This window comes from Bombus huntii, chromosome 2 (genome assembly GCF_024542735.1).
Source record: "Bombus huntii isolate Logan2020A chromosome 2, iyBomHunt1.1, whole genome shotgun sequence".
NCBI classification, from domain to species: domain Eukaryota; kingdom Metazoa; phylum Arthropoda; class Insecta; order Hymenoptera; family Apidae; genus Bombus; species Bombus huntii.
The window spans coordinates 14216469-14229092 of record NC_066239.1 but is presented as its reverse complement, the minus strand read 5'-3'; the positions used below and the strand labels follow the sequence as shown (position 1 = coordinate 14229092).

Below are 12624 nucleotides of genomic sequence, written 5' to 3'. Positions count from 1 at the left end.
TACGTGACACTGTGCCGCGACGAATCGAGACTGGTCGAACCGAACGAGTCGAGTCAAACAGCAGCAGCGAGGGGGTTTGAAAGAGGGACAGGGCGGAAAGGGGATGGGAACGGAGAGGAAATGGGAGAATAGGGATGAAAATGGGGAACGGCGATGAGGGGTCGAGACTGAGCGGCGTATCCAGGCCGGGAGGGAGCGGTAATCGGCAGCAAGTGAATTGGAACAAATGCAGACAGACGCGAGGTGGGCTGCTGGCTCGCTTGATACCGCAACCAAGAAATATAGTATAAACCGAGCACTGGTATTAATTGAGTTCGCCCCTTTCGTCCCTTGTAACCTGGCCACCCCCTTCTCCATCTTGCTCGTCTATTTTGTCCGGTTTCAAGACGAATCGATGAAACGTTCCAAAGGGAGAAGTGAAACGGCAAGTCGTGTCGAGGATCGCGCGAAGAGCGGTCGGAAGTGGACTCGGATCGGACGAAACCTTCTGACATTTCGCGTGTCTCGATATAAGTAGCTTTAATCTATTAACGCGTTGACTTGCACACCAGGTTTATATGCTGATGTTTGTCGCTGATTCTTTCGATTTGTAATTCATTTTGATTCATTTAATACGACTTCGTTGTACAGATAAGATAATTCAGACCACAGAAAGTCATTCAATCCAAACATTTTATTCGAATAAATAAATGGTATCTACAATTTCTCGTTCACATAGCTTACGTTCACATAGTTTGAACAGTTTACGTTCAAGTAAGTAAATTCAATCAGCAGAAGTTCATTTGAGCAGACACTAGCTAAAATTTCGTTTCGACCAGAGTTATACAAAACGAATATTATATGTGTACGATATACAATTATCGTGATTAGAAAAGATGGTACAACAAGTGCGTTGCAATTTGATCGTTTAGGGCTACACGTTTCTTAATTTTACCATTACAGATTTATCTTTTACTTCTTAAATAAAGTAGGTTCATTTTTAATACAATAACTTACAGTTTCTACACAGCAGATTATTCTTCCATCAAAATACGCTGTTGTTTATTAAACCAGCAAGATTAAATATACGCAGAAAGCACACGGGAGAGTAGTTTATCCAAGATTTGTTGAAACGCGAGGATTACGACACGCTCACAGTGTATGGGACAAAGATTATACGACGATGAAGGTGGTAGGGTACGAATTTGTAGATTTAATCGGGATAACCGGCCGTATCCGAGGTCAAATAATGGTCATGCAACCGGAACGCGCGATATTAAACTATTATTTGCGTAAGTAGTAATCCAAATAAGCCGTCAATGATAATGCAGTTATGTGGCGTGTGATATTTATACGGCGTACCACAAACGAATCGCGTAATCGATACACGGAATATGCAAACGAATCGCAAACGAAAGCAATGGTATAATCATATACGGATAATTATCCGTGGATACAGAGTCGTTGAAAATATCCATCCAAATATCGATCGCATCGTTTGAAACCTCGTTTCTAAACGCACCACGTCAATCTATGCCCTAAAATCGATCTCACTGAGTAAAGATAGTTACTACCAATTTGATACAAATTTTGGGCGAAATTACACGGAACGAGATTAATTCGTTCGATGAAATGTCGTGCATGCGAAAGTACGAAGGTGTCCTTTTAGCATCGACAATTGTTGAGCTGGAATCTCACTCTTTTTTATTATGACGATTCCAATACTACAAGATTATATCACGATGATCCATAGTATTTTATTATTAATCAGGAGGTCTAAATTCAATTTATTTTCCTTCCATATTGTGGAAACCAAGTTTTTATAAAGTCTTGTTTAGTAGAGATACAACTGGTGGTCACGGAATACCTGTATTAACCAAGATGCAAATGCGGATGGTAAGCGGGCAGCGCTGCATTTTTAAGATATTGTTTACTGGAACACGGTCCACGACGCGGTGCTGCGAGCACCCCACGCTTGGCAATCTGGGATTTCGCCTCCGAACTTAATATCCGGCCGCGCTCGTAGACGACGCGAGGAAGTAAAACTAATTTCGTAAATCCTTTAATCTACGCGTTTGCCAGGGAGTCGAAGGAAGATTATGGAAGCGGGAAGCGGTGGAACAGGAGGTGGAGGAGGAGAGGAAGGCTGAACCGAATGGCCGAGAGCGTGGTCTGCGCCTGTTTGATGGAATATGATGAACGAGCCACCGTGAACTTTATTATTGGCAGCGGCAGATCGAGTCGAAAGAAATAAAAAAAAGGGGAAAAAGTTGCCGTCAGTCAGCCAGTGTGTATCGTTAAGCCGCGTCCAGAACGAAGCTCTCTCTTCGCTTCGACAGGCCATTACTCGATGATCGCGCCTGTTCGCGCGGCTATTTCCCCGACCTGTTCGTTTCGCGCGGCCGATTTAATTGTTGCAATTGAAAGTTCATAGGTTGCTCATTAAGTCGCTCGTTAAAGTTCGTTTGAATCCAGCCGGAAGACTGGCCGAACGAAGGGTCATCCAATCAGAGCTACGCCTTAGAAGTCGAATCGTTACGTTAATTTCTTTTGTCTAGGAGGCGGACGGGCTCGATGAGTCGCGAACCGTGTTTCCGCTTAATGAAGATAACGGTTGTACTTCTCGTTGTGAGATCCTTTTTTACGCTGGTTGTAGATATTTGTATAGAATTATCGTAGTGTTTCACTTTGCTCCAAATCGCCGGCTCTAATTTCTTTTAAGTTTCTTTCTTTTTTTTTTTCATTAAGTTAGAGATATTTGTAATCGTGTTTAAACCGCAGAAGCATCGTTTCATTAAGAACAACTTGAATATATCTTTTTAAAATTACTATCAATTATCGATTCCTCCTTTAATAAGCGATCGATTAAAAAGTAACATTAAACGACAACATATACTATCGCTGTTTCTTATTTATTCCAACGGGACAATCAATTAGAAAAACCATTAGAAATTCCAAAGGATCTCAGACGGACAAAGGAAACTGATATTCCGGGCAGAATAAAATCAATCACGGCGATGCAATACTTTTCCCTGCTGCTACCCTGGAAATCCGTAGCCCCTTCGATAAATTACCAATTCCCTCCCAATACGTTTCACGGCAACTCCCATCAAACACCGTTCCTTTGCCCAAACACAGGCACCTCGACGAATACCGGCCACCTACATCCGCCAAACTTTTTCCCGTACGGCTGGTGCGAGGCTTTCGATCAAGGCATTAAACATCAATTATATCATCACTCACTTCCATACTGCTGCGCCAAGAGGGAGGCGAAGACCTGGCCTGGGCTGCGAGCGCCTCTACCGGCGGATGAAACGGACGCGGCACCAACGGCGTGACGGGAATTTTCCTCGTCGTCGCTGCTCGATTGGGCACTGGGCCCGTAACCGCGCCTCTCTCGCCATTCCAGGGACCGTTGACGGCGCAGCCCACGGCCCCCATTTCCGTGACCGCGGCCCAGCGTACCCTCACCGTCCATCACTGCAGCATCTGCCAACATAAGGATACACATCAGCGAAATTGCCTGTAACGAAGCGTGCAAATTTGTAGAATATTCAATTCATTGGAATTCGTAGCCAAGTTATAGGTACGTAGCGTTCAGATACAAAAAGAGGTGGTAGTTGGGGAAAAATGGAAAACAGTTCTTTGTACCTTTGAACAGGAAGAAACTTTAGGAAAGATAGCAGGATATGATATATAGTAGAATATAAATTGGGAGATAACACCGCGTAGTCAGCATGTATTTTATTAAATCGTCTTAAAAATAATTGAGAGGTACTTGTACAAATATATTTTCTCCAAAATTCGTCTCTTTATTCCCAGAAATCAGTGTACACACAAATATGACACACATAATATTTTCCCAATGGTAAAATGAAGAACTGAATTCCATCCATTCCATTCGCCAATAAATAAGAAATGATTTTTCGCAATCACGGAAGGGTTAAACAGAAGAGAAATATAGATGACGCGTAACGTCTGTCGCATTCGCGGCGGCGAATCGAAACCGAAATTTCATAGTCCAAAGAACAGCGAGTGATCTTAAGGTGGTCGATCGAGCTAGCTGGATCGTACCCCGAAGCATCAATCAGCTGTCTCTGTAATCAAGGGAGAGCTACTCGCTACGAGGACGTCTCCATGGGAATTTCGAGAGGTATCCACCACTCAATTATCCGATCCCGTACACATTCAAGCTGCTATCGATCTTGGAAGACCCTGTCCTACGTACAGATGAGATAACCCGAGTAATTAAATATTCTGAACAGGTATTGGTATCACTTCCTTTTTATTAAAGGAGCATCTCGAAAAATTCATCGATAAAAATGATTTGAATAGCATTCAATCGTATCCTCAGCTTTCGTTTGATAATTATACACGGAATATCTGTAGGTAATTACCTGTCATTTCTACTTGTTATCTAATTTAACACTACTTGTCCAAGCTTAGTAAATACCACACTGGTAACAATAGACAAGCCGACACCGAATGAAGGAGGTGCGGGAAAAAATGTTCATGCAACGTATATCCGTCGGTTACACCAGAGGTTTTTACACGGTCCAGAAACCATCGGCTGCCACGTTCGTTTCAATTTCAAACGCTCCGGGTCAACATCTCTGTGGAAGAGCAAATAAATATTCAGGTTCTGGGAGAACGTTGAAAACCACTTGAACCACGTCGATTTCAGCGGCGCTGAGCCGGGAGGATGGGCGAACGAGAGGCAGTGGTGCGAGAACGAGCCGGCCTCGAAATTAAGAGCAACTAAAAATTCCCGTTAGTCGAAAGTTTATCAAAAAACGCAAACGTGATACTCCGTTGCTGCTGTTCGTTTCGAATGCGTGGCCGTTCGACAACGAAATATTATATATATATATATATATATATATATATATATATATATATATATATATATCGTATATATATATATATATATATACGATAGTAAAATAACTTTAAATTACTTTCAACAGACTATCCATGCTATTCTTAGAGATGTGAAAAAAATTCGTTGGAAAAAGCTAAGCGCTCAAGTTAGCAACGTTATGCACACTATAGCATACACGAATATATCGGTAGTATTATCGTTAGTCAGACAATCTATGCACCATACGGGTAAGTAGAATTAACCATCAGACAATCCGTTAACCGTTGGTCAGACAATTGGCGCACCGTATGAATCAGTAATATTAACAGTTAGTCGGACAATCGGGACATCGTTTGCGTAAGTGGAATTAATCTTTAGTCAGACGATCGACACGATGTATGTGTCAGTAGTATTAATTGCAAATCAGACAATTAACGTACCATATGCGGTAGTAGAATTAACCATTAGACAGACAATTAAAGCATCGTATACGTCAGTAGAGTTAACCATTAGTCAGACGGTCTCGGTGTCATGTACATAAGTAGAATCAATTGTTAGTCAGACCATCTGTGCGTCATAGGTATGTATATATAGAATTAGCCGCTAGTCAGACATTCAACGTACCAACAAGTGTATATGCAATAATGGATGCAGCTTCGTCATTTTCATAATAAAAACGTTAAATTATGTATGAAAAAAAAAAACAATTAGTTTAGGAGATATTTTCTACACGCTGACACATGTATTATGACATGGACGGTTACCTCGAATAAATCTCAATGGCACGGATAACTTGTCCTCTGGAAACGAGTCCTTATGCATCGCCGGCTACCTCTAACAGCCACTTTTCTCACTTGCCTGAATGCCGGGCTAACAGGTCGCATCCTCTACAGACGAGAGGGTGCTTTACGATGTTTTGTTTCACCGACCCTTCAGACTACTCCTTCTTCGCTCGCGTGTAGGCGCGCCCGGAACGTGGCGGACTTGTCAAACCGTAAGTGAATCGGAAAACTTGGCGTCGAATTAACGAACCCTACTCAACCCCCGCCAGAAACGTACAGCTCCGTAGCGGGGAAGCTAAAATTTCGTGAGACTCGAAACTCACTTTAATCGAAGTTTGATCGCTGTTGTGGTATTAGTTTGGAATTCGATGTCTGTTGACTTCGGAGAATCGCAAGGCAGGTTTTTAGTTCCAATCGCAGCGTGACACGGAATTGGTTAATTGATTAGATGTTACTAAACGTGGCCCCAGTGCCTTTGAGTAATTTTCAATTCCATGGAAATTAGTTTACTTTTAAACGATTGATTTGATTAATCGTAAATGAACCAGATATATCTTTAGTACGACGAACTGATTATTTACACTATGAATATTGGCAAACTGATTCCAAATGATTCACAAGTGCATTAAAATGAGTTATCCTCGAAACGACCTTTGACCGACCACGAATAATCCTCAATAATTTCGAAATATCGTAAAAATGGCATTGAAATTATTTTGAATAATTTCCCAGTGACGATAAAGGAACGCGAGTAGCGGCAAAAATCACGAAATGATTATAGTGCGTCAAAATCTCAAAACCTATTTAAATCGCACAAATTTTGTCCATTCAATGTTACAACGAAAAATGACGAGCTGAGAATTACGTGAATAAATTGCGTTTATTTCGATTTTGGAGCAATCTTCGTTTATCGAAAAACACAATGACGATTCCGCGTGATGTTACAAAATAAAGCACTTTATGGCACATCATTTACGACCATCGTTCTCTCACTGTTCGTTTCACATATTAAGAACAGCATCCGTCCTTTTAATAGAACACTTTCATAAGGAGCTATAAACGCGGACTACTCAACCGTGTAGGGCACTCTTATTGCTATAACTTATAACACGTGGCATTAACGGCCGATAATATGACAGTCTTGTACAATATAAAAACTTTAACGCGGGATCCTGTCGCGCAGTTGCTGACTATACATAGCGAGCGTATTCTTCCTGCGATGTAAAACGTTAGGCTTTGTATATAAAGAAAAAGAGGACCATCCGTTCTTTTATGAAACGGTCCGCGTGATGCCCCCTTTAACTACTTTCCCATTCTTAGGGAATATCTTCCAGGAAGAGGTTACCTCGTAAGAAGCATGTATTTGATAGATCTTTTACGTTCGTTGCTTTTCCTTGGATCCTAGCGAAACATTTCCGAACTGATAAAAGAAATCCGATGAAAAAATTACTTAACAAACACCAAGCGCTTTAAAAGTTGATTTACTACCCGATGGCATTTCAGGCCCTTCAGCATCCTTGCAATTCGTGACTTTGCAGTTACGTCAAAAGACGATACGCATTATGTCATAAGGCTTGTTCTAGAAATAGAAAGCTAAATTCTCAAGAAAATTATCAGTATTTTAAATTTAAGGGTACAAAAATTTTCGCTCAGTTTTCCTACTTGAGTTTATGAAACTACGAATTTATTATGTACTAACCATACGTTATCACACTCGTATGACACTAATATGACGTCGTCCGTCTATATAGCGACAAAAAGAGATCTGTATCGGTGTCACGACAATCGCCAAAGATGACCGAATTTTAGACAATGCATGTCTACGGCAGGTTATGAAAGCGACGCGAGATCGTCGTTAAGAAAGTATCGAAAAAGTTGCACGTTCTGGCTGGTCCGTTGCCGCGGAGAACTGAGATAACTTCTTGGCAATAATATACACGTGTGACCCAGCCTGGTAATAAGAATAACTTTTTCCCTAATGCCTGTGCTCGTCTTGACGTCGGATGTGTCCAACGAATCTTCCCTCCTTCCCAGTACGAGGGAGTTTCCACTCGCGTTCAATTACGATTCTCAAGTTTCGCTCGTGCGTGAAATATGACGCCGCTGCCTCTCGTCGGGCAAACAACGTCGCGATGACTCTAATTTCCTGGACAAAAGTAGGAGTCAGAACCGGAGGCTGGGATTGTTTCAGCCGAGCCGCGCGTTGTCAGGGATTTATTAACCGATGCTGAACTCACGATCGTTGTTCCAGGCTCCTCGTTTGACATCTTCGAAAATATATTGGAAGAAAAAGACTGGCACGATTTTATTACAATTAAAATCGTCGTACTGGATGGAAAATGTCGTTAATCTTCTACACTTTCGCTATACTTGTAACGTGTATTATCAAATAGCAACTCTAGTTTATTTACTTTAGTGAAACTTTTTTGAATCATATCTTTGTAATTGTAAAGAAAATAGGAGATATATCAATTATATAAAGTAATTGATATATCCATTGTAACAAGCAAATCCATTCCTAAAATACATTGTCACGTACCTACCTTCTAACAATGCTTCGTTTCGTGACTTAAGCCACTTGTTAAATAACTACCGTTACTCAAGCCCGTCAGCCAGCTCAAGAATTCTTTAATCGAATTCAAAGAACATCAAGCGAAGTTCCTCTGCGACGATAACGCAAACAAGTTTCCAAGAACGGTGAAAGAACGAGAACAAGTTAAGCGGTCACCGAATTCCACCTCCCTCTCGGCCCTGGTAAACATAAATCAGTCTGCGGGAGCCTCTCGGAGAGAGGTTAAAAAGTCAGGGAGCCACACGAACACGCGTACTCTCGCTCACAGCGGACATACCGTGGAACGTGTGTGCAGGACGTAAAACCGCGAGAAACGTCGCGTCGTAATACCTAGGCTGGAGAATATAGTGGCACTCGGAGTTTCAGGCCACGAATTCAGTCTTAGAGGAGGCACACTATAAAAGGCTTTAAGAGTTTCCCCGTGTTCGCGCGAATTGAGCGGGATTTGCATGGCACTGCTCGTGGCGGGAATTTTGTGTGAAATGTCGACGAGCGACTTTTTAAACGGCACCTAATGAACGCGACAGCCGGCGACATTGTTCAACTGTTCCACGGCCAAGCTGGACGACACGATGGTAAGAAGGGCATCTGAATGCATGAAACATAGGCCGTGGCCTCGGTCGTACCGTCGGATATGGTTCGTGAGACCGACACCGAGAATTTTGCATATTCATCGTGCCTCGTAGACGTGGATCCTCCACGCTCGTCAACAGGAAGGCCACGCTTTGGATCTTAAACGTTCAGACACCGTACCTGCCGCCTTCTATTCGCATCATCTCGCCATACTGGATAATTATGTCTGTCTGTAATCTCGTCGATGAAGCCCTCGACGTCCTTTTCGGTTCTCCTCCCCGAACGTTCTTCCTTCTCGCCGCCTTCGATGACTATGCTCTCCTCATGAAAATTTGAATAACCGCTAATCACGTCTCTCCGTGGCGAGACACTCTCGTCGTGTATTACGTGCGTCATTAAATTTGCTTTGTAAGCGACACGCGGAATCCACGATTGCCTTTTACATATACCGTGGCACGCGTGACGCCGCAGCCATTGCGCATCGAATGCACGTGAGACGCTGCGACGTATTTAGGTTGAACTGTTTGGTCGAACGAAAAGCCGCGTACCGACGTGACGCGGCTTGACGTCGGAAGAGTCGGAAGGAGAAGACGATTTTTTCCTCGTTAAATAATCTAGCCTATTCCTACTGTCGATCTAATCACGCCATCAAAATCTAAGACAACATCCGCCAATTTGTTAAGGGCAAAGTCAAGTTGCATGACGCGACTCGATCGATGATCGCCCTTTGCTAAAAGGAGGAAGCGAACGGCGATTCGCGGCGGTTGAGAGACGAAGAAAATTACACGAGGCGTAGGACAGGCGGTATTTTGCGGCGCAGAATGTCAATTAAACGGCGTGGCCGATTAACCATAACCGAAACCTCGACAAAGGCCGGAGCGTGCACCGTTTCGCACTCCGGTGGGTTCATCACGCGATAATTTATATGGTAATTCCAGGGACGTAATAAGTCCCCCTTGGCAAACTCTGGCTGCCACTACACACGAGGCAACGTACCAGCGCGGCGTTCTACTACGCTGACCCCGGACGTTCCATCGGGAGAGAACCGCCTGCCATGTACACATCATTACTAAAAGCGGTCATCGATTCATCGAACCTCCGACCAGCTCGGTTCGCTCGTCTGCTCGTCGATCCTGCTCTCTGTGCCTCTCCTGTAAGCGCGTACACGCGCCTTTATGCGCGATCACAACCTCTCATGTATTCGTGTGTGACTGTATACATAGTCCTGTATGCGCGTCCATTGTCGAATTTTCCCACCAGTCCAGAGATTCTATGTGTTGGATTTAATTAACACCATCTCGTTAACTTTCGTTACGGATCGCCGTGTTCCGATCGGATCCACGGATAAAGATGAATTTAAATATCGGGACCTTTGCCATCGTGATTACATCCTGCCTCTGCAAACTCGTTAGACTATCATACGCGGTCAGACGTGTTCCAACTTTTGTTTTATTTTTTCGTTTCGAATTGCATTTTTCTTGATATACGTTTGTGGTATTCTCTATAGTTATGTCTAGTAGTAAAAACGTAAAAAATGTCCTTTGTAAAAAGAAAAAAGAAAGAAAAGAAAATTTGGAGAGTTTATTTCTAAATTCGTACATTAGCTTTCGCGCAATTTCCGTGTGAATAATTTCAGCGGAAAGTGTTGGAGTTAAAGTATAGTTAAGTTGTCAAAGAGGAAAGAAATTGGTTCTAAGCTGTTTCCAACTTTTGACTTGATCTTCTGAGATGTTCTCGAGAATAGAAATAGAAAAGTTAGTCGGGACACTTTGAGAAACTATGTGAATTTTATATGTTGTTGTATGAAGTTTGTATAAAGCCATTGCACAGCTTTCATTCTTGGGATTTAACATCCACTTTGATTTATGACATACTGATCGTCGCAGACGAGGAAAGGAAAGATAAATCACAGAGATAGCCTAGGAAAGAGCTTGATATTTAGGTATGTTATTAATCTAGTCGATATCAAAGGTCCTTTAAAAATTTCAGAAAGATTTGGAATTATTAAGCAAAATTTTATGTGATTAAGCTTGGTGCACGTTTCGTACAGATAGGATGTCGAATAATTGAAGTTTTTGAGCGAAACGATTATCGAACAACCATGACGTGAAATGTATTCCAAAAGTGACTGCACTCAGGGACGATGTTGATTCGCGCGGACGAGAGAGAGAATATTAAAAGCAACGATAATCGATGAGGATGGATGAGGTTATAACGTTACGGTGAAACGATTTACTCATAAATTTTGTTTGCTTCCGTGAGATCGAAAAACCGCGACGCATAGGGGTGAGTCGATGTTACATGAAAAATATATGTACGCCGTGTAATTTTCAAACAAATCGAATACATTGACAATCAACGATCGTACGGATAATGAAAAAATTTTTTTACTGATTGATTAAAATAAATGTAAACAATAATTCATATTTATCAGAATGAACGAAATTTCAGTTTAATGTATTATATTTTCATCAACACAGGCGTGAATCTCGTTTTTGGTCAAACAAACGAGCACATTGTACGGTTTTTCAAATTTTAATCTTCCGTGACTTTATTATTTTCTAGAAAGATCATCGATATTTTATATTTCTAATTAAACTTACAAGCGTACATGACGCGTTATTCGGCGTCCGGTATGTAACTGAACAGTAAACACTTGAAGAAATTGAAGAACATACTTCTGTTATCGTATTTTTTCATATAAAAATTTCAGTCGCTTTTAAAAAAATATTTACATGAAAAGCTTGTTTGCATAGTACTTCAGATATGGTATTCGCATCCATTTAGATTCCAATTCGATGTTTCATTTGTTTTTACTCAACTCAAAAAAGTATCTGCATGTAAAACAAACAATTTGCAACAATTGTACTGTTCATGAAAATTCAGGTACTCTCCTAAGTTGTAATAGAGTTTTAAATAGCTGCAATTTTTTTGTGTCCAGTCAACTACAAAGGATATGCATATTTTAACGACTTTACTAAAGGACAAAATTTCAAATTGTACTAAAATTCACTTTGATAAGTTTCTTTCCCTGTGTTTGCAGAAATGTACGAATATTACATACGAATGTTTATACCGTTTCATTTAGTAACTTACATAATAAAAACACCAGATGTAAAATAATATCTACAAATATCCTATGTTCGCTTGTTTATGAACAGTAATCAATTAACTATAATGACAAAAATTAATATTTCTTGTTCTAACAGTAAGAAATAAATAAGATTTGATTAACGATGATTTGAATTTCCCGCTGCTTCTTTGACGATATCACATCGAATGGAAACTTTACGCCAATTGATGAAAGGAAAACAAAAGGAACGAAGAAATTACCGTTTAATTGATTACAGAGAAGAATTTCCACATTCGCCCGTCTGCACAGGTTAAAGCACCAGTTGATTGAAGACAAACGGAACCATTGCTGGATCTTCCAAAAGCGACTCGTTTGAGATCAAGAAAGAGAAGACGTAGCTCTAACTGCAGTGATTGCGAACTCGATTGCAACGTCTATTTCTAGGTTCGAAAATGCTTCAGCCTATTTCGTGAGATTATCAATGTGGATTTTTTAGCTAACTTTATAAAATATTATAATTCATTACTACTCTCTTGTTTGATTCGAAATTTCTTGGATTAAATAATCGTGCATGTCTTTCAACTAATAAAGTTACTGTTATTCGTCATCGTTCGAAGTCATTATTAAATCTTCGTCTATTAAATTTCTTGAAGTTTATTAGTTTAATAAATCGGAATAATTCGAAGGTTGTTTGGTATTGAGAAAGAAAGCTTTTAATTTCATGACGCGAATGGTGACACCGCTATTGAACTGTTTCTTCCCCTTTTATGGCTTTGAGCTTCAT

General features: G+C 41.0%; 1 protein-coding gene across 5 annotated transcripts in view; it reads right to left on the bottom strand.

The window, feature by feature from the left end:
• Positions 1–12624, bottom strand: part of LOC126873807 (teneurin-a) — a 703125-nt gene that overhangs the window by 429246 nt on the left and 261255 nt on the right. For all 5 annotated transcript variants that reach the window (XM_050635059.1, XM_050635077.1, XM_050635068.1 and 2 more), the window contains exon 4: positions 3223–3468. In XM_050635059.1, coding sequence (XP_050491016.1) covers positions 3223–3457 — 235 coding nt within the window. In that variant the 5' untranslated portion in view covers positions 3458–3468. The remainder of the gene's footprint in view (positions 1–3222; positions 3469–12624) is intronic.